The 25279-nt window shown below is 52.5% G+C and overlaps 1 protein-coding gene across 1 annotated transcript in view; it reads right to left on the minus strand.

Annotated features, from left to right (window-relative positions):
• The window catches only part of LOC123754655 (exportin-7), a 396982-nt gene that overhangs the window by 235342 nt on the left and 136361 nt on the right, over positions 1–25279 (minus strand). The window contains 3 exon segments of the mRNA XM_069339312.1: positions 169–375; positions 9309–9414; positions 15896–16046. Coding sequence (XP_069195413.1) covers positions 169–375; positions 9309–9414; positions 15896–16046 — 464 coding nt within the window.

A 25279-nucleotide genomic window follows, 5' to 3' on the forward strand; every position in this document is an offset into this window, starting at 1 on the left:
ACTCCATCTGACATTATGAGGTCTTGTGATAAGATCAATTATCATCCTGGAAATTTATCTTCCTAAGTGTGGTCTTTAGTAATTTACATATTCTGGAATCATTAAAACAATGAAAATATCAATAAGCCTTACAGTATAACACTAGTAATTCAAATATAAATAACTTACATTTTCTTAGCAAATACTGCCAATACCATGGACTCATCATTAAGCCCAATAATTTCTGACAAACGCCGAGAAAATTTGGTTTTGAGAGTTTGGTGTCCAACATAAATAAAATAAAATTTATGAAGGAAATATACTGTAGCCAACTCTCTGCGCTCCGATCCTTCTTGTGGCAGGTATGTGTCAGTCAAATGCATCAGTTGAAGAATTCTGTTAGAAAAACAGTGAATTTAACATTAATATTGCAATAGCACACATTTAATTATCCCCCCAAAAGTGTAGCTATGGATATATACGCATATATGACCAAGCGCACAAACCAAGCATTCAAAGGGCTACGACCAATGACACAGAGCCGCTGGGCATGTCTCAACAAGCCACACCTACAACAGAGTTGAGTGACACGTCCCAACACAGGACGAAAAGGAAAAAGGTGCAAAGGTATGCTACCAGACCAGTACCTGAACCAAGGACTACGAGCTACGAAGATATGATCACCATATTTAAGATTCTCAAAGGAATTGATAAGGTAGAGAAAGACCAACTATGGGACCCCAGGGGCACACGCACTAGGGGACATTTGGTGGAATGAGAGCCCAAACGAGCCAAAGAGACATGGGAAAGAAGTATTGCAGTGTCAGTGTAGTAGACAAGCGGATCTCATGAGGAAGCGATGTGGTGGAGAATGACACCACACACAGCTTCAAGCGCAGATAAGATAGAGCCCAGCAGGTTCAGGAACCTGCACATGAGCGAATGACAGGTGAGAAGCGGGACCAAAAAGCCAGAGCTCAACTCCCACACACAACTAGGGAAGTACAACTAGGTATGTACTGTACAGAGAATCCAATGTATATGGAAGGCTAAGCCAGGCACTGCAAGATGGGCAAGGAAAAGAATGACCCAGATCAGACAATGAAAAATGGGGCCGTGACACCCCCCTGCAACCATAAACCCAGACGAACAAGGAAGGCCCCAGGAAGAAGCACGGAAGGGCCAAACAAAACACCACAACCCACCCCCAACACGCATCCACAGTATGAAAACTGCAGCAAAATGACACCTTAGAACATCCGGACACTAACACTTACCCCATAACATATACCCCCAACCATTGTACCTCGTGACCTGGTGGAGGAGGGGTCCCTAGCTGAACTGAAGTATGGGTTAGACATGCATAAGAGTGGGACTGGATGGGTATAAATAAGAGCTGCTTCGTATGGGCCAATAGGCCTGCTGTAGGCACCTGTGTTCCAATGTTCTTATATTCGTATCCAAAAACCACGAACCAGTGCCTGGCCGAAAGAGATGCCAGACCGCATAAACTCACCTGAAGAACGTAGGCACGAACGTGTCCCGACACACAACGTAGCTGAGAAGATTCCGGGAGCATCGCCAGTGGAAGAAGGCAGAGCTGCACATGGAGGAGAAGAGGTAGAGGTGAAGGAGGAGCCACACACTCATACACAGAGAAAACCCAGCGTCCTCCCCATAGCAGCAATCCAGAACACCCCCAGGAGCTACGGAGCACTGACTGGAGAATTGAGAGGAGCGAGAGGAGAAGCACCTGAGAGAAAAAGAACCTAGAACCCCAGTACACGTGCACACCGTCCATGTAAAAAACATCTACGGCGCTTGAGCACCAGGGATGCCAGATGTGGGTGCTAGAAGTCGTAAGCTGAAGAAACCACGAATGTGACTAGAAAACTAGACAAAATAGTGTTGGTAATGACCGAATCCCATATGAAAGTACAAAGGGCAGCCGCTAACCATAGTCGAAAAGAGCAGTAAGGAAGGAAAATAAACAGACCACAGCTTCCCATTTGGGCTATAAGGAGCACAATTGGCAACCCTGTGCATGGAGTGAAGAGACACACACGAAAGAACAAAACAGGACCGAAAACCGAGAAGCTCGAAGGAGGACCAACAAGCCCCAGAAAGAACCGGACGATGACAAAAGTTATAATAATACGGGAAGAAGCAAAATCTACCCGATCCTTCTAGAACAAAGAAGCAAGCGTGAAGCACAAAGGCAAAGTCACACCCGAGAACAAAAGTCATGCAGAACCCCGAGAAAAGGAGAACATGACGATGAAGGCCAGTCTCAAGAAGAAGGGTGGAGAAACGTACTAAAGGAACAGGCTCGAATGCCCCCCCCCCTGGTGGCTACGCCAAAAGGAGAATTCCCGAGACTGCCCAAGTCTCAAGACCACTACTGGGGAACAGGGTAACCGAGTCACAAACAAGCAACAAAACTCAAAGGACTCCGGGCCGAAGGTGCCACCAACCCCAATGGCAGCAGACAGAGGCAAAGACAGCAAGTCACCCTGATACATGGGGACAGAGCAACCCTCGAACTCGCACAAAGCGAGGGGGGGAATCCCAGGTCACATCCAACAAATCCACGTGCCTCCTAGGGGATTCCCAGGGTCCTAGGCGTTTACGTTATTCACGCCCAGGTAATCCCAGCACCCAAGTCTACCAAACAACCTTCTAAGAACTGAACCGCCGGGACGTGTACACTCACAGGGGACCTAGCAGGGGGAACCACCGGAAGAAGGAAGACTACTCGGTACACAGGGGGCAAGAACCAAAGCAGACCCCCACCAGGCAGATAAACAGAAAAAGAAAACCCCGCGAGAGGACAATGTACCCAGGCAGAACAGAGCCAGCCGCTATGATTGGTGAAAACAAGCTGCGCAGTACCCTGCGCCCCAGCCAGCGTAAAACTGCCCCTACCCACAAAGGTGAACAAGGGAGACATAACACCCCAGTACACAAAGGGTGGCCGAAAACAAAGCAGTAAACTGCCTAGCAGAGGCAGAACCCAAGGAAATTGGTGAAGGTAACCCCAAACCCCAAGGGCAGTACTTACTGGGGCACCTCGGGAAGGAAATCCTAGGGGCATGCAACCCGAGTACTGGGGAATCACTCCTGGCTCATGCACCACCTAGAAGAGACAGCACGCACAGGCTATCCATAGCCCGTGCTTCTTGCCTCGCTCCTGTGCCAGGTAAGTTACGGGCTCACCATAGCCCGTGCTACTTGGAACTTGTTCCGAGTAGCTGAATCTATAACAACAACAACCTAGAAGACTGTCACCACACTCTAGATACAGTGCTCAAACAATCACTGGAGCTGGAGCACACGACCATTGCCTATAGCATCAGCCTCAGAACTGAAGGGTGGATAGTCAGGCGGGGGTCTGGGGCTCCCCGTTCCCCCTCCTCCTCCTCCTCCCGGGGAGGGGTGGGGGGAGCTGCGCAGACAACGGCGCGGTGACGTGTGACATCATGCTCCTTTGCTCGTTTCATTTTTGAGAGTTCTATCCACTTGTTCGGCTTTTGGTAACAATTTTCACCAGAATAGGGGTTTGTTTTGGGACGCTTATCTTTCTAAGTGCCTGACCTAGTCGATAGACATAGAATTCTTCCAACCACACGGGAGTTTCTTCCAACCACGCGGGGCTGCGACCGAAGGCCGAACCAGTGGACAGAACTCCCCAAACGAAAATTAATAAACGAGCATGATGTCATCATGTAGCCGCATCGCTGGACACGACAACATGATGATGTCCCGGACACAGAAGCCGTGGCGCGCATATAATGGCGAAGAACCACAACTGGACACAAAACATAATGCACCCCTGGCCTGACCAACCTAGTATCAACAACTCAAAGACCCCTATAGAAAGCAGCAGTCTCATTCTCTGCCAGAAAAGAAGGAGATGGCTGCAAACGAACAAAACAAGAGCAGATAACGATAGATCACGACTGTTGATAGTCGGCGACTTCAACTTGAAATCCATAGACTGGGAAGCATATGAAGCTAAAACAGAAGATTTTTGGACCTGTAAATTTGTAGACCTCATCCTGGAAACATTCTTGTATCAACATGTTAAACAAGCTACGAGGATGAGGGAAGGGGACGTTCCCTCCATGCTAGATTTGATATTTACCAGGAAGGAGGAAGAGATATTTGACATTCAGTACCTTCCTCCCTTGGGTAAAAGTGACCATGTCTTTTTGGGAATAAAGTATGCAATGCGTTATAAGCTGGAAGAAAATAAGAAGGTTGATGCAATTGAAAAACCTGACTTTAGGAGAGGACATTATGGCAACCTTAGAACATTTTTTAGTGAGTATAATTGGACAGACTTGTTGCTAGGCAAGGAAGTTAATGAGATGTATGTTAAGCTTTGTGAAATATATGATAAAGGCACAAAAAAATTAATACCAAAACAGAGATGCAGAACTAGGAAACAGGATTGGTTCAACAGAAATTGCGAGAGGGCCAGAGACCAAAGGACACAAAAATGGAATCAATACAGGAAGAGGCCAAACCCCCAAACATACCAGTGATACAAAGATGCGAGAAACAACTACACGGCAGTGAGGAGAGAGGTAGAAAGAAATTTTGAAAAAGGGATTGCAGACAAATGTAAAACAGAACCAGGTCTATTCTATAAATTCATGAACAACAAATTGCAGGTAAAGGATAATATTCAGAGGTTGAAAATGGGAAATAGATTCACAGAAAATGAAAAGGAAATGTGTGAAACATTAAACAAAAAGTTCCAAAGTGTGTTTGTACAAATTGAAATCTTCAGGGGACCAGACACAATAAGAATTCCAGAGAACAACATAGAGCACATAGAAGTGTCTTGACACAGTGGAAAAAAATGCTCAAGGAGCTAAGTAAGAACAAAGCAGTTGGTCCAGAATGAGAATGTGCACCTGAGCTCAGCATTCCACTTCAACTGATTTTTCAGGCATCCCTGTTTACAGGAGTTGTAGCTGATGTGTGGAAAAAGGCTATCATAGTTCGCATCTACAAAAGTGGAAGCAGGGAAGACCCCCCCCCCCTTTTTTTTTTTTTTTTTTTTTTTTTTTTTTTAAGATATATACAAGAGTTGCTACATTCTTGTACAGCCACTAGTATGCGTAGCGTTTCAGGCAGCTCCCTGGAATACGACCCCCGCCGCAAAGAACCATTGTTACAACCAAGTACAGTACCCATTTTACTGTTGAGTTAAACAGAGGCTACAGTTAAGGATCTGCACCCAGTAAATCCTCCCCGGCCAGGATACGAACCCATGACAAAGCGCTCGCGGAACGCCAGGCGAGTGTCTTACCACTACACCACGAAGACTGTATTAATTATAGACCTGTATCATTGACAAGTGTAACAGTCAAAATATTGGAAAAAATAATTAAAACTAAATGGGTAGAACACCTGGAGAGAAATGATATAATATCAGACAGACAGTATGGTTTTCGATCTGGAAGATCCTGTGTATCGAATTTACTCAGTTTCTATGATCGAGCAACAGAGATATTACAGGAAAGAGATGGTTGGGTTAACTGCATCTATCTGGACCTAAAAAAGGCTTTCGACAGAGTTCACATAACAGGTTGTTCTGGAAACTGGAAAATATTGGAGGGGTGACAGGTAAGCTAACATGGATGAAAAATTTTCTGACTGATAGAAAAATGAGGGCAGTGATCAGAGGCAATGTATCGGACTGGAGAAATGTCACAAGTGGAGTACCACAGGGTTCAGTTCTTGCACCAGTGATGTTTATTGTCTACATAAATGATCTACCAGTTGGTATACAGAATTATATGAACATGTTTGCTGATGATGCTAAGATAATAGGAAGGATAAGAAACTTAGATGATTGTCATGCCCTTCAAGATGACCTGGGCAAAATAAGTATATGGAGCGCCACTTGGCAAATGGAATTTAATGTTAATAAATGCCATGTTATGGAATGTGGAATAGGAGAACATAGACCCCACACAACTTATATATTATGTGAGAAATCTTTAAAGAATTCTGATAAAGAAAGAGATCTAGGGGTGGTTCTAGAAAGAAAACTATCACCTGACGACCACATAAAGAATATTGTGCGAGGAGCCTATGCGATGCTTTCTAACTTCAGAATTGCTTTTAAATACATGGATGGCGATATACTGAAGAAATTGTTCACGACTTTTGTTAGGCCAAAGCTAGAATATGCAGCGGTTGTGTGGTGCCCATATCTTAAGAAGCACATCAACAAACTGGAAAAGGTGCAAAGACATGCTACTAAGTGGCTCCCAGAACTGAAGGGCAAGAGCTATGAGAGGTTAGAGGCATTAAATATGCCAAAACTAGAAGACAAGAAAAAGAGGTGATATGATCACTACATACAAAATAGTAACAGGAATTGATAAAATCGATAGGGAAGATTTCCTGAGACCTGGAACTTTAAGAACAAGAGGTCATAGATTTAAACTAGCTAAACACAGATGCCGAAGAAATATAAGAAAATTCACTTTCACAAACAGAGTGGTAGACGGTTGGAACAAGTTAGGTGAGAAGGTACACTTGGGTAATTATTTAGGTAATTACGTTGAGTGGAACCCTGAGCTCTGGCATGTCCTCTTCGGGAAGGCCCCAACCCGGGATCCCCGGAGTAGAAACAAGTCAGACATAGGCCGGCAAATTACCAAAGCAACCTGAATATACTGCGCCATGGCCAAAGGTGCAAAATGCAGTGGACAAAAAGATGAAGACATCCTAAGAGCCAGGGCCTGGGCCGATTCCAAGGACAAGGCAAGCACCGCCTGCTGGGAAGCGAGCCGGGAAGCATAGAACAAAGAAACCGCATCCCGCAAGATCGGTGCAAACAGCTTCAACAAGGCAGCCGACGCGTGCACCGCCGAGCTCAAGGCACCAGACCCTGGAACGGCCCAAAGCGCCCCCATATCCTCCCCAAGCCAGTCCGAAGATAGCTCCAGGAGGGAAAAGAAGCGCCAGGCCAAAGCCAAGAGGTCCCGGGCACGCAAGACCTCGGCCACATGCGCAGCCGACAGGGAGGGAACCTGCACATGGAGCTGCAGAACGCCAACATCCCAGGGAAGGGCAGGAGCAAACAAGCACTCATTGAGGTGCTCAAGGTCACCCCCCAGGAAAACCTGAACCACCGTCGAGATCTCACGCCACTCAAGCGTGCGGGAAGGACAGAAAGGTTGCCTAGCCTCCAAAGCAAAAATAGGTTGTCTGCCATCCAGGACGACCCAGGAACCTCGTAATAGACCCAGAAAGAGAAAGAGAAAGAAAGAAATCCCAAACCTAATAGACGACGGATCCATCACCGAGGCGTAATCCGGGTCACTCAGGAGGTAAGCCGTCAGGGCCACCCGTACCACAGACGGTTGAATGCGGGAAACCGAAAACCTCCGGAAAGATGGAACCGCACCCGAGGAACACGGAACCAAACCCGAGGAGGGGCAGATGCCAAATTCAACTCATACACAGAGGGGGGAAAAAAGAACCCCACTTTTTGTAACAATAAGCCCTGCTCTGAGGGTAGAAAAACCCAGGCGGGGTCCAGCAGGGCCCAAGGCCCCCAAGTCAGCCCCTCCCCAGCCCCAGGATCCCCCCCTCCTCGGGACCCAGGGCCAAGTCATCCCCCAGAGCACCGGCCCCTAAAGAAAAGGCCGGCTCAGCCGAGTAAGCCAAACAGAAGGGGCCTCACTGGTCAGACCCAGAGGCTTCAGCAGGGAGATCGGACTCAAATGCCTCCGTAGCCACACCAAAAGGGGCATCCCCCGAGACCGCCCGAGACTCAAGTCCATCTAAACCTTGCTCCGACTCCGAAACCCTCAGACATTTCGGAGCCGGAAGCAGGAGGGGGGGGGCAGAATGAACTCACCATAAGGGAAGACGAGGGGGCGTGGACTGAACCAAGGTCGAAGCAATCCCCCACCCTTAAGTCAGGATCCCTATAAGCAAAACAGGGCAGCCTCGGGGCATCCGGGTGAGCAACCAACCTAGCGTGTGCTGCAACAACCTAAAACGCCCATGCAACGCCTGCGCCGCCTGTACCCGTTGAATATCATCATGAGATTGGGTAAACTGAGTCACTAGCAAGCAACAGAACTCACAGGACTCCGAGTCAAAGGTGTCACCGACACAACATGCAGCGTGATGGAGGCAAAAACCGTGAGGGTCACCCTGAGTCAAGGCAACCGAGCAACCCTCGAACTCGCACAAAGCAACGGGGAACTCCGGAGACACAGCCATCGTACCCACGTGTCCCCTAGGGGATTCCCAGGATCCTGCGCGTTTAACGGAAACTCACGCCAAGGTAATCCTAGGCAGGGTACTGCTAACCGGTGCACAAAACTATCATACAATTGTCTAAAGCTGAACCCCAGGGTTACCAGTACACTCATGGGGACCTAGCAGAGGGCACCACCAGAATAGAACCATGCACAGGTCAGGTACAAAAGGGGTAAGCAAGGCAGACCCCCCTTTAAGGCAAAAAGAAAAGCAAAATCCTGCAAGAGGACAAAGTACCCCAAGGAACAGAGCTGGCAGTTGTGAGTGGAGAAAACAAGCTGCACAGTACCCTGTGCCCCCACCAGTGCAAACTGCCCCTTACCCTAAGGTAAACCAGGAAGACAAAACCCCCAAGCACCCAAAGGGCAGCCAAAAACTGAGCCGTAATATGCCTAGCAGCGGCAGACCCCGAGGAACTTGTGGAAGGTAGCCCCAAGCCCCAAGGGCAGTACTTACAGGGTACCTAGGGATAATAACCCTAGGCACATGCAGCCTGAGTACTGTAGAATAACACCTGGCTCTCACACCCGTGGAAGACAGCCACCACACTCAAAGCACAGTGCTGGAAATGCTGGCGCCAAGCACACGACCTCCACCTCTAGCATCAGCCTAAGAACTGACGGGTGGATAGCCGGCGTGAGGGGTCTGGGGCTCCCCCTTCCCCCTCCCAAGGATGGGGGAGCTGCGCAGACAGCAGCGCAGCAACGTGTGACGTCACGATCGTTTGCTCGTTTCTTTTAGGGGAGTTCTATCCACTTGTTCGGCTTTTGGTAGTAATAATTTCACCAGAATAGGGGTTTGTTTTCGAATGCTTACCTTTCTGGGTGCCAGACCCGGTCGATGGCAGACATTGAATGCTTCCAACCACACGGGGTTTCTATTGACCTTTGCTCCCTATGCCTCTCTGAGGGGGCCAGGTTCTGGCTCGTGGTTCCTGGAAGGCCCACAGAACTAGGTAGATACAAAGTTGGTGAACTGCTGAGAAGTTTAACAAAATAGATGTTAAACGATAATTTCAAATCATCACTTACCTGCTTGTTAATTCCCCATCCATGGCATCATGATCTTCTTTGTTGCTGAATGACACACGACTGCCAATTGATGATGCCGTGATATAGATGAGCCAAGACAGTTGGCCTTAAAAAAGGACAAAAGTTTTTATATGGCATGTACAAATTATAATAAATAATATAAATCACAAATTCAAAAACTTAATTCACTGTCTTCATTAGTTCAGTTGAAAACTGATACTCAAAAAACAAAAAACCAGCATTGAATGTAATGAAACGCCATTTTCTGGGTGAGACCCAGAGGCTCCCTGGAGCTTATCGGGTTAATGTATGTTATATTAGACCGGGACATTAGCTAAGGAGTTCAGACCTACCAGGGACCAGCGCCAGAACCTGGCCCCTTCAGAGAGGTTTCAGGGAACAATGGCCCTGGAAAACCCCTTTGTGGTTGGGGTTTTCCTTATCTGCCATCGACCGGGGTTAGGCACCCAGAAAGGTAGGTATAACAAAACAAACCCCACATGGTAAAAAACTAAAACAAAAAACTGAACAGAGAGGTAGAAACTCCCTACAATCACAAGGAAACAAGCAAACATCACACTTTACTGCCGTGCCGATCGTCCGCGCAGCCCTCCCCGCCCCAAGAGGGGGACGGGGGGAGCCCCGGACATACTGCGCCGGCTGCCAAGCTTCAGTTCGGAAGCTAAGCTTCAACCAACGCGAAAAAAACGCCGACCGGTGGGAGGGAGGGTTGCCAGAGAGCCTCCATGGCTCACCCAGAAAATGACGTTTCATTACATTCAACGCTGGTTTTCTGTGGGGAGCCCCCACGGCTCCCTGGAGCTTCATACCCAAAGAGAAGGAAAAGAAAGGGCCAACCCGGGAGGCGGCTGCCACAAACTCTGCAACGCAAAGCCGAGACAACAGGTCGCAAACTGCGACCCAAGGCAACAAGAACGCACAGGAGCAGACGCGCATAAAGAATGGGCGGCCAAGAACCTGTGCGACCCTCAAATCTCTGCGCCCGAAATGAGCCCTAGACGTCACCAACACAGCAGCAAAAGCTGCAAACGTCTGAACAGCACGGGCGCAAAGACAGACCGCAGGCTGGAAGAATGAAAAACTCTGCGGACGACCTAGGAGACCCGAGCCCGGAAAACAGGGAACGAGGGGAACCGGATCAACCACAGCGCATCCCCAGACACGGTGCGCAGGCAACGGCAAAAAACACAACCGGACAACACAGGATGCACCCCCGGCCAAACCAATCATCAAGAACATAAAAACCCCTCTGGAAAACAGCCATCTCGACTCTCGCCAGGACGGAAAAAGCCTGCACACGTACAAATCTTCCACCAGTACCAAAGAGCAGAAACCTGAACCGAAGGGGCTACCACAAACTGAGAAGATAAGAAGGCACCCTGATGAAGGACCAGGACGGCTCAGGCGACACATGAGCAGACCGGAGGTGAAACAAAACACGAGAAAGCGTACGAAACGTCATACTGTCGCCAAAACGAAACTCGCAGGTGGGACACCGTCAACAAAGCCACCTGAACACCACAGAGATGGTGATACCCGTGACAAAATACCAGACGCGAAGAGCCGAGGAGAAGGCCGAACCAGTCACGGACAGGACCGATTCGGCCTGCTGAAAGAGGCAAAGCCTCAGGAAAAACGCCCCGGGTACGGACAACTATCAAGCAGCATCTGAAAAGAAGGCCGGGCCGGCCACCATGGAACCATAAGGACTGTTCTCGTGGGAATGGGCTGCAACCGAGCCAGAACCCGAAGCAACAGCTGGACCGAGAGAAGAGGAACAGGTACCCCCACCTCAACTAGTCCTGCCGAAAAGCATCCACCGTGAATGCCTCGCAGGTGGGAAAAGGCGCCACATAAAATGGGCGACGTCTAGACCACGCCGACTCGAAGACGTCCATGGCCAGGAGTCCATACGTCCAACAGAGCCACAGGACACACCCCGAACCTGAACCTCACGGTTAGCCAAACCCCTGTGGTTCCGGCAAGAGCCGCCAGAGAACAGTCCGAACAGAGCTGAATGGTAGAGCACCGAGTGACCCAACCCCTCCGAAGCGCAAACCAGAAAACCACGAACTCCCGAACCGTGCTGTGAGCCCGACGGACAGACAGACTCCACCAACCTCGGCCGACCTGGTGAGCACTGGTCACAAAGCCCCAGCCGAGAGATGACCTGTCCGTGAACACATCGAGCGAAGGCTCGGGAGGTGCCAAGGCACGGAACCCCGAAAACCCCAAAGAGGAAGCTGGTGACGCAGCACCAACACAAGATCCCCAGAGGAACGAACCCAACGAATGCAAGAGGTGGAAGGGGAGTCTCAGAAGGAACCAAACAGACGCCGAAGCCAAACCTGACTCAGCGGGCAGACCAGCACGTCGAAGTTCAGACTCCCGCACAACTACTCAAGCAACCGCTGAGCAGCCCGGGACCCCCCTCAAGTACAGCCGAAGGCGGGACCACAGCCGCAGTAACACTTCTGGAGGAAAGACAACGAGTGGCCCAACAGCCCTAAACAAGGTCCAGGTCCGAACCCAGGACGGAAACAGATGGAATGGCCTCCAGATCACCAGGAAACCAAACCCAGCGATCCGGAAGGAACCACACCCCTGGCGAGCAGACAAGCGGACTGACTGGGAGCCCACACCAGCCAGTCATCGAGGTAGGCCAAACACCGAATCTCAGACTCAGACAGGGCACCAAGATCCGGTAAAGATGCAAAAAAATATATATCAAGTGCCCATTACAAAATAGGGAAGGCAACAAAAGCAGCAAGCCTGAAGCCCCACCACCAACTGTGCCAGTCCCAGAAAACTGGAGAGGAACGTGCCAAGAAGTGACTTGGAGGTCCAGGGCCACCATCCAGGCACCCGGCCCCAACAGAAGCCGGACAGGAGACAACAGTTCTCCGAAGAGGGCATAGAATCCAGGGCGCAGACTGAAGGAGTCCAGAAGAACTGCAGATGCGAAAGGCCCATGACTGCAAGGAGCAGACAGGAAACCCAGAAGGACAGGGCGGATCAACGACGTCCAACGCACCCACTAAGATGACATGACGAAGCGCAGGGGAAGAAAACCACCCCGCCAGCTCTGAACCCCCCCAAAGGGGGAGAAGCCGTTTACTGATGCCACCAGAGGCCGGAGGACAACCAAAAGCGCCCACCAACAGCGGGATCATGCAAGAGCCAACAGAGCAAGCTGCTCCCCCCAGCGCCCCGTCAACAGAGTAGGGAACAGAACCCCTTCCGAAAGAAAAAGTACACATACATATACACATTATGTATATACACATACATATACATATACACAAACACACAAGATATGTTACACACATGTGTGGAAACCCATGTGCACACACACACACACAGCGTACACACGCATGTGTGTACGGTTCTGGGGAAGGCCTTAGGCCCCCTAGGTCAGCCCCTCCCCAGCCCCGGAACCCACACGATAGGCCCCAGGGCCGAGCCGAGCCATCCACCCAAAGCCCCAGCCGCACCAGAAAACCGGGGCAGCTGCAAAAATACTAAGGAAGGGAGCCCACTGGCAGACTTTTACAACATGGCTGGAGGAACAGGCTCGAATGCCCCCATCACTACCCCGGAAGGGGAATTCCCCGAGACAGCCCGAGTCTCAAAACCATCAAACCCCACCCCAAACCCGAACCCACATAAGGTAAGGAAAAAGATGGAGGTAGGAAGATGGGAACCAGAGGAAAGACAAGGGGGCGTGGAGGGAACCGAAGCAACCAACACCACCAAGTCCCAACACCAACCAAAACGGGGCAGCCCCGGGGCTCCCAGGGAGCAAACAACCGAGAACGTTGCCACCACCGAAACTCAACATGCAACGCCACTGCTGCCTGCACCCGCATAGTCAGCATACAACTGGGTAACCGAGCCACAACGAGCAACAAAGCTCGCAGGACTCCTGGTCGAAGGTGCCACCGACCCCACAGGCAGCAGACGGAGGCAAAACAGAGTCACCCTGAGACAAGGGCCGAGAGCAACCCTCAAACTCGTTGGAAGAGAGGGGGAACTCCGGGATCACATCCATCAGACCCGCGCGCTCCCAGGGGTCTCCCAGGGTCCTGAGCGATTACTATAATAGGACTCGTGCTAAGGTAATCCCAGGCAGGGTATTGCTAACCGGCGCCCAAAGCTACCAAACAACTTTCTATGAACTGAACCCCCGGTACGTGTACACTCACAGGGACCTAGCAGGGAAAACCACCAGAATAATTAATACTCAGAATACAAGGGACACAGGGGGCAAGAACGAAGGCAGACCCCCACCAGGCAGATAAATAAAAATAAAAAGAAAACCCTGCAAGAGGACAGTATATCCAGGCAGAAGCGAGCCGGCCGCCATATAGGGAAAAATAAGCTGCTCAGCACCCTGCGCCCCACCAGTGCAAAACTGCTCCTTACCCTAAGGTGAACAAGGGAGACAGAACACCCGAGCACACAAAGGGCGGCCAAAAACCAAGCAGTAAATGGCCTAGCAGGGGCAGAACCCAAGGAACTTATGGAAGGTGGCCCCAAGCCCCAAGGACAGTACTTACAGGGCACTCAGGAAAGGTAACCCTAGGCCCATGCAGCCCGAGTACTGGAGAGACACTCCACCATGCACCACCATGGGAGAGACTCACGCACCACCTATAAGACAGACACCACACTCTAGGTACAGTGCTGAAACAACTAATGGAGCCGGAGCACACAACCGGTGCCTATAACATCAGCCGAAGAACTGATGGGTGGATAGCCGGCGTGGGAGGTCTGGGGCTCCCCCTTCCCCCTCCCGGGGAGGGGGGAGCTGCGCAGACAACAGCACGGTGACATGTGACATCATACTAGTTTGCTTCTTTTCTGTTGAGGAGTTCTATCCACTAGTTCGGCTTTTGGTAGCAATTTTAACCAGAATAGGGGTTTGTTTTGGAATGCTTAACTTTCTGGATGTTTAACCCGGCCGATGGCAGACATAGAATGCTTCCAACCACACGGGGGTTTCTAAAGGCCATTGCTCCCCATGCCTCTCTGAGGGGGCTAGGTTCTGGCCGTGGTCCCCAGCAGGCCCTAGAACTCCATACACATGACTGATGCCAAAGTCTAACATTAGCATATCAGCCTGGTATAGCTCCGGGAAGCTGACGGGGCTCCCTTAGAAAACAAAAAGTTTTGCTGTTATTACACTATATACACATGTTCTATGTATGTATCTGCATGTTTTGTTTACCATAACGAACCACTAAGTTGGTATTGTGAGTCAAAAAGCAACGAAGAGTGGCCATCACTCACGAGCCAGCCAGCCAGTCACCACCACTCCCTCACTCGCCAACATACTCCTCCCACCTTACTGTTACTGCTTATATTCACTATACACAAGATGTTAAATATAAGTATCTACATGTTTTGTTCACCATAACTGTACAACAATGCTTGTATGGTGAGTAAAGACAATAAGACATAGCAAAGTCAGTTGGTGGCGGCTGCTGGTTCCCTCAAGGCCAGACGCACTAATATTTCTGCTCCAACAATATTGTTTGTGTTGTTATTACACTATATACACACATTACATGCAAGTATCTACCTGTTTTATTCACCATATCTGTACAAATAAGCTGGTATGGTGCCCAAAGACCATAGTGGCCACCAGTAAACAACATGACAAGTCGTGCAGACGACGCACCTCCCTCACCAAAATGGCGGCTCCCAACCTACTCCTATTACTGTTATTACACTCTATACACACATATATAAGTATCTACATTTGTGTTCACCATAACGAACCACTAAGCTGGTATGGTGAGTGCAGTCAATAAAAGGTGGCCACACAGTCAGAAGATGACACAACCACACTCCCTCCCACAGCATTTCTCCTCCCTCAATGGAGCACAGCGCTAAATATTACCACAATCCTGGTATTATCAGAATCCTGGTCAGTTTTATCATAGTCAGGGGTCTTCTGTAATACTATCATCGCTAAATAATACCATTACATATATATTTTGACATTTTTAGGCAATACTGTGGGTCACAAGCTGAACAGCAGTGCTGTGCACTAATGCTGTGTGCGTCAGCCTTGGTGGCTCGCTCAGTATGTACTAGCTCCATCTATAAATCCATCAACATTTTGTATTTCATCTTGTATGTATGTACTTTACCTGAATAAATATTTGATTTTATTGATTTGATTTGAGTGCTGAGGCTCTCACACCCAGGAATGTTGGCAATGATTTTTTTTCTAGGTGGCGTCTGCCAACTATCGGCTGTGGCTGCACTATAGCTGCCCCTATCCCACGCGGGGAGTTTAAATTATAGCGCTAGACACAAAACCAGCTATTAATGTATTGCACAGTATTGGTAATGTTACTGAAATCATCTATATAAGTATTGTGCGGTCTAAGGGTTAAGGTTAACCTCAAACCACTAGACAGCATAGTATATACTGTACAGTATATGAGGAACATTATGCATACAGCCATCCAGTCAAGGATGGGATGTCTCTACAAGAAACACGTACATAGGATTAAAGAAAAATAGTTTTTAATACACAAATATAAACTTTATACCTTCTAATATGGCTCTTTCCTCCATTGAGTGGTGTGACTGGCTGTTCATACAAGTAGACATTAGCTCCTGGTAACGCTGGGCAATTTGCTCCAAGAGCTGCATCAAGAGTGCGCACATTTTACCGTAATCACAGCGACCAATTGTAGACAGCTGAAACAAAGTTCTTTATAATTAGTAAGATACAAGAAAACATAAAAATATATCTAAGATTTTAAATATTTCACAAAGAACTTTCAAAACTAAATAAACCTTGTGTGTGTACTATGAAAGTCATTTATCATTTGTCAGTGCTGACAGGCTGGACGAGTCATGCAAATTCAACGAGTGTATGTAAGAATTACAGCATTAAGCTCCAACCTTGAAAAATAAATTTATAGCTGACTGCCAATGAAATATTTATTAAAATGATGAATAATAAAAAACCAGCGTTGAATGTAATGAAACGCCATTTTCTGGGCGAGTCTTGGAGGCTCCCCGGAGCTATCCCAGGCTGATATGCTAATGTCAGACTTTGGCATCAGTCATGTGTATGGAGTTCTTAGGCCTACCGGGGACCACGGCCAGAACCGGGCCCCCTCAGAGAGGCAAGGGGAGCAATGGCCTATAGAAGCCCCCGTGTGGTTGGAAGCATTCTATGTCTGCCATCGACCGGAACAGGCACCCAGAAGGTAAGCGCCTCAAAACAAACCCCTATTCTGGTTAAAATTGTTAACAAAAGCCGAACTAGTGGATAGAACTCCCCAACAGAAAACAAGCAAACTAGTGTGACGTCACACACTGCCGCGCCGCTGTTTGCGCAGCTCCCCCCTCCCCGGGAGGGGGAAGGGGGAGCCCCAGACCCTCCACGCCAGCTACCCACACCTCAGTTCTTGAGGCTGGATGTCAAAAACGCAAAAAAAAAACAGCGTTGAATGTAATGAAACGCCATTTTCTGGGTGAGACCCGGAGGCTCCCCGGAGCTTTACCGGCTGATATGCTAATGTCAGACTTTGGCATCAGTCATGTGTATGGAGTTCTAGGGCCTACCGGGGACCACGAGCCAGAACCTGGCCCCCTCAGAGAGGCAAGGGGAGCAATGGCCTATAGAAACCCCCGTGTGGTTGGAAGCATTCTATGTCTGCCATCGACCGGGTCAAGCATCCAGAAAGGTAAGCATTCCAAAACAAACCCCTATTCTGGTGAAAATTGCTACCTAAGCCGAACTAGTGGATAGAACTCTTCAACAGAAAACAAGGAAACTAGTATGACGTCATACGTCACCGCGCCCTTGTCTGCGCAGCTCCCCCTCCCCGGGAGGGGGAAGGGGGAGCCCCAGACCTCCGACGCCGGCTATCCACCCATCAGTTCTGAGGCTGGATGTCAAAACACGCGAAAAACGCCGACCGGAGGGAGGGAGGGTTGCCGGGGAGCCTCTGGGTCTCACCCGGAAAATGGCGTTTCATTACATTCAATGCTGGTTTTCTGGGGGGGAGCCCCGTCGGCTCCCCGGAGCTAACTACCTACAGAGGAAGGTCTAAAGGGACAAAACTGGGAGGCGGACACCACGCACCCCCCAAGGAGGCGAGACAACCGGCAGCAAACGCCAACCCAAGGCTCCACAGCCCCGAAAATCCCGGGAACAACACGAGAACCACGAGCAGCAAGACTCCTGCACGAACACCAAAAATCCATGCCCGAAAGACTGCAAGGCCACGTCACCCAGACGGCAGCGAGAGCAGCGAAGCCACGAACGCCACAGGCTTGAGGGAAGAACACAGGCAGCTTAGCCGCAAGAACACGGCTGACCACCCGGGACACTATCACCCGCGAACCGGGAAGAACAGAACCGGATCAACGCAAAACGCGCTCCGGACCCAAACGCCGTGGCACGCAAACAACAGCGGAGGGCCGCCACTGAACACAAAAACGACACACCCCCGGCCCGACCAACGAAGCACCAACAAACCCTGGACCCCTCCAGAATGCAGCAGCCCCACCCCGCGCCAGAAAAGATGGAGACTGCTGCCATCAAACAACCAAAACGCTAAAACCGAAGGAGCAAGAAAACTCAGCGACTCGACCCCCAGAGGCAAAGGCCCAAAGGAAAGAGCCGACGAAAAAACACACCGGAACCAAAGGGGCACTACCAACCGAGGAGAAGACAGAGAACGCTGACCAGAGACCAGGATGGTGCAAGCGGCACACGAACAGGCCGGAGGTGAAACGACGCACAAGACAGCTGACTAACGGTGCAGAAGCAACACCAAGACCAAAAGCAAGCTGAAGTGGCTCCGCCTGCGCCGCGCGAAAAGAGGCGACAGTATGTGGCAAGACGACGGCCCCCAACCCCCACTAGAAAACCAAGCCGAGAGTAAACCAAGCGAACAAGACTAACCACGTAAGAAGGGACAGGAAAAGGAAGGACCGCCAAAATACCCCATACTGCCGCCAAGAGAAGCACGCAGGTGGGACACCTACCACAAAGCCACCCGACCACCAACCGGAGGCGAGACCACGAGGCAGAACATAAGCAGCCCCGACAAGGCCCCCCCCGAGCCCAGGAAAAGGCGGAGCCGCGAGAAGATCTCGGGCGCGACCACCGAAACCCAGGCGGCACAAGGAGATGGAACGTCTGCCGAACAGAAAAACTCCCCAAAGCATGCAAGCCCGCCAGGAGTTCAGAAACGACTGGTCCGACGCGAGATATCGCAAGACCCCCCCCCCCCAAAAAAAAAAAAAAAAAAACGGCAGGGCAAGCTAGGAAAACCAAAGAAGGCGGAAGGGTCGCCACCAGAACAGTACCCGAACCAAGGGGCACGAACAACTTCAATAGACCGAGACAAAGAAGCACATCACAGGACACAGGCTGACCAACGCCTAAGAACACACGCAGAACATCCCTGCTGCAGAGGAGGCAGGAAGAAAGAGCAGAAGCACAAAAAACCAGCGTTGAATGTAATGAAACGTCATTTTCTGGGTGGGTCCCGGAGGCTCCCCGGAGCTATCCCAGGCTGATATGCTAATGTCAGACTTTGGCATCAGTCATGTGTATGGAGTTCTTAGGCCTACCGGGGACCACGGCCAGAACCGGGCCCCCTCAGAGAGGCAAGGGGAGCAATGGCCTATAGAAGCCCCCGTGTAGTTGGAAGCATTCTATGTCTGCCATCGACCGGAACAGGCACCCAGAAAGGTAAGCGCCCCAAAACAAACCCCTATTCTGGTTAAAATTGCTACCTAAAACCGAACTAGTGGATAGAACTCCCCAACCGAAAACAAGCAAACTAGTGTGACGTCACACACTGCCGCGCCACTGTCTGCGCAGCTCCCCCCTCCCCGGGAGGGGGAAGGGGGAGCCCCAGACCCCCCGCGCCGGCTACCCACACCTCAGTTCTTGAGGCTGGATGTCAAAAACGCGAAAAAACGCCGACCGGAGGGAGGGAGGGATGCCGGGGAGCCTCCGGGACCCACCCAGAAAATGGCGTTTCATTACATTCAACGCTGGTTTTCTGGGGGGAGCCCCGTCATCTCCCCGGAGCTAACTACCCACAGACAGAAAAAGAGGGACTTACCCGGGAGGCGGTTGTCGCTCACCCCTCAACTCGAAGCCGAGACAACTGGCTGCAACCGCCGACCCAAAGCAACACAGGCCCGACGAGGCCTAGGGACATTCACAAGGTAACGAGCAGCCAGGACCCTGTTCGACCGCCAAAATCCCCGCGCCCGAATATCAGACCAAGACATATTCCCAAAGACGGCAGCAAGAGCCGCGAACTTACGAACGTCATGGGCACGGGGATAGACCGCAGGCTGGCTGGACCTAATAACCCTGCGGACGACCTGAGAGACCCGAACCCGCGAACAGGGAAGAAGGGAAACCGGATCAACCCACAGCGCGTCCCCGGACACAGAAGCTGTGGCGCGCAAATAACGGCGAAGCGCCGCAACCGGACACAAAACATGATGCACCCCCGGCCTGACCAACCAAGCATCAACCACCCATGGACCCCTCCGGAACGCAGCAGTCTCATTCTTTGCCAGAAAAGAAGGAGACGGCTGCAAACGAACAAAACTATCACCACGACCAAAAGAGCAGAAACCCCTGCGCCGGAGGAGAGCATGAAGCTCCCCTACCCGACCCCCAGAGGCCAAAGCCAACAAGAAAAGTGCCTTGGAAAAACAATCCTGGACCGAAGGGGCCACAACGAAACGAGGAGATGAAAGGAAAGCGAGCACTCTGTCCAAAGACCAGGACGGCTCAGGCGACGCATGAGCAGGCCGGAGGTGAAACAATGCACGAGACAGCTTGCGAAACGGCGCAGACGTAACATCGATACCGAAAGCAAGCTGAAGCGGCTCCGCCAGCGCCGCACGATACGAAGCGACAGTGTTTGGCATAAGATGACGGTCCTGAAACAACCACGAGAGGAAGGACAAGACCACCCGAACAGACAAAGAGCTAACACGACGAAGACGCAAAAAGAAACGGAAGGACCGCCAGGAAACTTCATACTGCCGCCGAGAAGAAGCCTTCAGGTGGGACACCAACAAGGAGGCCACCTGATCACCATAGAGATGATGATAGACTCGAGTCAAAAAAACCATACGCGAAGACTCGAGGAGAAGATCGAACCAGCTACGTGACATACCGGCCCGATCTGCTGAAAGAGGCGGAGCCGCGGGAAAACCCTCGGGTTCGGACACCGAGCAACCAGCGCCTGAAACCAAGGCTGGGCCGGCCACCAAGGGGCCAGAAGGACAACTCTCCCCCGGTAAGTCTCTAAGCGAGTCAGGACCTGGAGCAACAGCCGAACCGGGGGAAAGAGGTACAGGAACCCCCACCTCGACCAGTCGAGCCGAAAGGCATCGACCCCGACGGCCTCGCAATCGGGGAAGGGTGCCGCATAAACGGGAAGACGCCGCGACCACGCCGACGCGAAGAGGTCCACTTCGGGGCGCCCGAACGTCTGGCAAAGCCAACGGAAGGACTCGTCGTCGACCGTCCACTCCGTGGAGAGGGGAACGAAGCGAGACAGGGCGTCGGCCAAGACGTTGGACACGCCCCGTACGTGAACCGCCAGGAGAGCCAAACCCCGAGAACTCAGCAGACGAGTCACCCGAAGCGACCAACCCCAAAGAGACAAGGACCGCATCGAACCCCCGCGGTTCAGGCAATGAACCACCGGAGAGCAGTCCGAATGGAGCCGAATCGTCGAGACGCGGGCCACCCGAATCCTCCCCAGAGCAAACCACACTGCCGCGAACTCCCGCACCGTACTGTGAGCTCGACGGAAGGACGGATCCCAACGCCCCTGGCCGGCCTGGTCAGCACTGGTCACAAAACCCCAGCCGAGAGACGACGCATCCGTGTACACATCGAGCGAGGGCTCGGGTAGGCGCCAAGGCACTGAACCCCGAAAAACCCGAAGAGGAAGCCGGTGACTCAGCAACCGACGAAAGTCCCCCGGGGGGTCGAACTCTGCGATCGCGAGAGAGGCGGAAGGGGGAACCCCGAAGGAACCAGAACAGCCGTCGAAGCCAAACCCGACCCGGCGGGTAGACCACCATCGCGAAGTTCAGGCTCCCGCACAGCCCCTCGAGCAACCGCCGGGTGACCCGAGGGCCCTCCAGAAACAGACGAAGGCGGGGCCGCAGCCGCAGGAGAGACTCCGGAGGGAGAGACAAGGAGGCGGTTCGAGAGTCCCACACGAGACCCAGCCAAGTCCGAACCTGAGAGGGAACCAGATGGGACTTCCTCCAGTTCACCAAGAACCCGAACCCGGCGAGCTGGGAAAGAACCAAATCCCTGGCTAGCAAGCAAGCTGACTGGCTGGGAGCCCAAACCAGCCAGTCGTCGAGGTAGGCCAACACCCGATCACCTAGGAGACGCAAACGAGCCACCACAACCCGTGTATGGCGTGTGAACACGCGAGGTGCCAGGTTCAACCCGAACGGGAGACAACGAAAGCGGTAACTCAGACGCCCCACTACAAAACCGAGCCAGTCCCTGAACCGGGGATGAATCGGGACATGCCAATAAGCGTCCCGGAGGTCCAGGGACACCATCCAAGCTCCCGGCTCCAAGAGGAGCCGAACCTGAGACAGCGTAGTCATCCGAAAGGAGGGGCAATGAACCCAGGGGTTCAGACGGGACAAGTCCAGAATGAACCGCAGGTCCGCGCAGTACCGTTTCGGAACCGGAAACAGACGGGAAACCCATCTGAGGGACGACGTCGTTTCGACGACGCCCAAGCGTACCCACTCCAAAACGACTCGACAGAGCGCAGGGGAAGAAGCCTGCCCTGCCAGCCCCGACCCCCCAAAGGGGGGAGGGGCCACCCAACGCCACCGCAGGCCGCGAGACACGACCCAAAAGGCCTACGAATCGTGGGACCAGGCGCGGGCGAACAGCGCAAGCCGCCCCCCCATCGCCCCGTCAAGGGGGCAAACCGCGAAAGGGCCGGCGACCCTTACGAGACCCAGAACCCCGCACAGCGCGAACACTGCGCCGACCAGACGAGGGAGGGTCCGCAGGAGGAGCCAACCCCAAACCTGACACCAGAGGCCTACCACGACGAGAGGAACCCCGAGCCCTGGCACGACCTTTCCGGGAAGACCCACCCCGGGACCCCCGGAAAACCAACAAGTCCGACATCGGACGACAAGCCGCCGACGCAGCCTGAATAAACTGCGCCACGGCCGACTCCCCAAACAGGAGAGGACAAAAAGGTGAAGAACGCCTAAGAGCCAGAGCCCAAGCAGATTCCACGGAGGAACCCAGCACCGCCTGCCGACACGCGAGACGGGAAGCATAGAACAGGGAAACCGCATCCTGCAAAATCGGCGTGAACAGCTTCAACAAGGCAGCCGACGAACGCGCAGCCGAGGACAAGGTGCCGGACCCCGGGACGGACCCAAGCGTCCCCACATCCTCCACGAGCCAATCCGAAGACAGCTCCAGGAGGGAAAAGAACCGCAAGGCCGAACACAAAAGGCCCCGAGTGCGCAAGTCCTCCGCCACAAGCGCCGCCGAAAGGGAGGGAACCTGCACATGGAGCTGAATAACGCCCACATCGCGGGGAAGGGCAGGGGCAAACAAGCACTCATTCAGGTACTCAAGTTCACCCCCCAGGAAAACCTGAAGCACCGTGGAAGCTTCCCGCCACTCCAGCGTGCGGGAACGACAGAAGGAATGCCAGGAATCCAGACCAAACAAGGGGCAGTCTGCTAGCCAGGACGACTCCGGAACCTCGTAACGGAGCCAGAAAGGGAACGAAGTCCCAAACCTGAACGTGGATGGATCCATTTCCGAGGCATAATCCGGGTCACGCAGGAGGTAAGCTGCAAAGGCCGCTCGCACCACACCAGGTTGGATGCGATAAGCCGAAAACCTCCGGAAGGACGGAACCGACGTACCCGGGGGAACACTGAACCGAACCCGGGGAGGGGCCGACACCAAATCCAACTCGTACGCAGAGGGGGGGGGGGAAAGAAAACCCCATTCCTTGTAACACTAAGCCCCGCTCAGTGGGAAGAAAAACCCAGGCGGGGTCCAGCGGGGCCCAAGGCCCCCAAGTCAGCCCCTCCCCAGCCTCGAGGTCCGTCACCACAGGACCCGAGGCCGAGTCCTCTCCCCAAGCCCCGACCCCACAAGACAAGGACGGAGCAGCCGAAAAAGCTGGAGGAAGGGGGGCCCACTGGTCAGACCCTGAAGCTTCGGCCGGGAGACAAGACTCGAATGCCTCTGCCGCCCCCCCGGAAGGGGCAACCCCCGAAGCTGCTCGAGTCTCGAGATCAAGTAACCCCTGCTCCGACCCCGAAACCCTCAGACGCTTCGGGGCCGGAAGCAGGGGCGGGGGACCAGAACGAACAGAAGGGGAAGGACGAGGAGGTGCGGACTGAACCAGGATCGAAGCGACCCCCACCCCCAAGTCCGGGTCTCGAAAAGCAAAGCGGGGCAGCTCCGGGGCATCCGGGGAAGCAACCAACCGAGCGCGTTGCAACAGACGAAACCTAGACTGCAACGCACGTGCCGCCTGTACCCGAATAGAATCATCAGAGGATTGGGTAAATTGAGTCACAAGCAAGCAGCAACACTCACAGGACTCAGGGTCGAAAGTATCACCGACCCAACAGGCAGCGTGGCAGAGGCAAAAACAATGAGGGTCACCCTGAGACAAGGGGACCGAGCAACCCTCAAACTCGCACACAGCGAGTGGGGACTCCGGGGTCACATCCATCGGACCCACGCGCCCCCTAGGGGATTCCCAGGGTCCTGAGCGTTTACTTTAAGAGGACTCGCGCTCAGGTAGTCCCAGGCAGGGTGCTGCAAACCGGCGCCCAAAACTACCAAGCAAACTTCTAAAGCTGAACCCCAGGGACGTGTACACTCACGGGGACCTAGCAGGGGGCGCCACCGAGGAGAACAGTGGAAGGGCAAAAACAAACTGAATAAAATGACAGAACCCCCCTCCAGGCAAAAACAAAAAGAAAAACAAAACCCCGCAAGAGGACAGCGAACCCCAAGGAACAGAGCCGGCCGCGATGTCGGGAAATACAAGCTGAGCAGCACCCTGCGCCCCTACCAGTGCAAACTGCCTCTTACCTGCCGGTAACAAGGGAGAACAGAACACCCAAGAGCCCAACAGGCGGCCGAAAAACCGAAAGGTAAAACGGACCAGCAGAGGCAGACCCCGAGGAGCCTGTGGAAGGTGGCCCCAAGCCCCAAGGGCAGTACTTACAGGGCACCTAGGGAAGGCAGCCCTAGGCGCATGCAGCCCGAGTACTGAAGATAACTCCTGGCTCTCGCACCCACAAAACTAACACCACACACAAAGCACAGTGCAGTAGTGACACCGGAGCCAGAGCACACGACCATCGCCTATAGCATCAGCCTCAAGAACTGAGGTGTGGGTAGCCGGCGGGGGGGTCTGGGGCTCCCCCTTCCCCCTCCCGGGGAGGGGGGAGCTGCGCAGACAGCAGCGCGGCAGTGTGTGACGTCACACTAGTTTGCTTGTTTTCGGTTGGGGAGTTCTATCCACTAGTTCGGTTTTAGGTAGCAATTTTAACCAGAATAGGGGTTTGTTTTGGGGCGCTTACCTTTCTGGGTGCCTGTTCTGGTCGATGGCAGACATAGAATGCTTCCAACTACACGGGGGCTTCTATAGGCCATTGCTCCCCTTGCCTCTCTGAGGGGGCCCGGTTCTGGCCGTGGTCCCCGGTAGGCCTAAGAACTCCATACACATGACTGATGCCAAAGTCTGACATTAGCATATCAGCCTGGGATAGCTCCGGGGAGCCGACGGGGCTCCCCCCAGAAAACCCCAGGAGAACAACCAGGGGTGGACAATCAGGCAGGGACAAAAACCCCACGCAATCCCCAGGCACAAAACGGCAACAAAGTGCCA

The sequence above is a fragment of the Procambarus clarkii genome, chromosome 41, assembly GCF_040958095.1.
Source record: "Procambarus clarkii isolate CNS0578487 chromosome 41, FALCON_Pclarkii_2.0, whole genome shotgun sequence".
In the NCBI taxonomy this organism is placed as follows: Eukaryota; Metazoa; Arthropoda; class Malacostraca; order Decapoda; family Cambaridae; genus Procambarus; species Procambarus clarkii.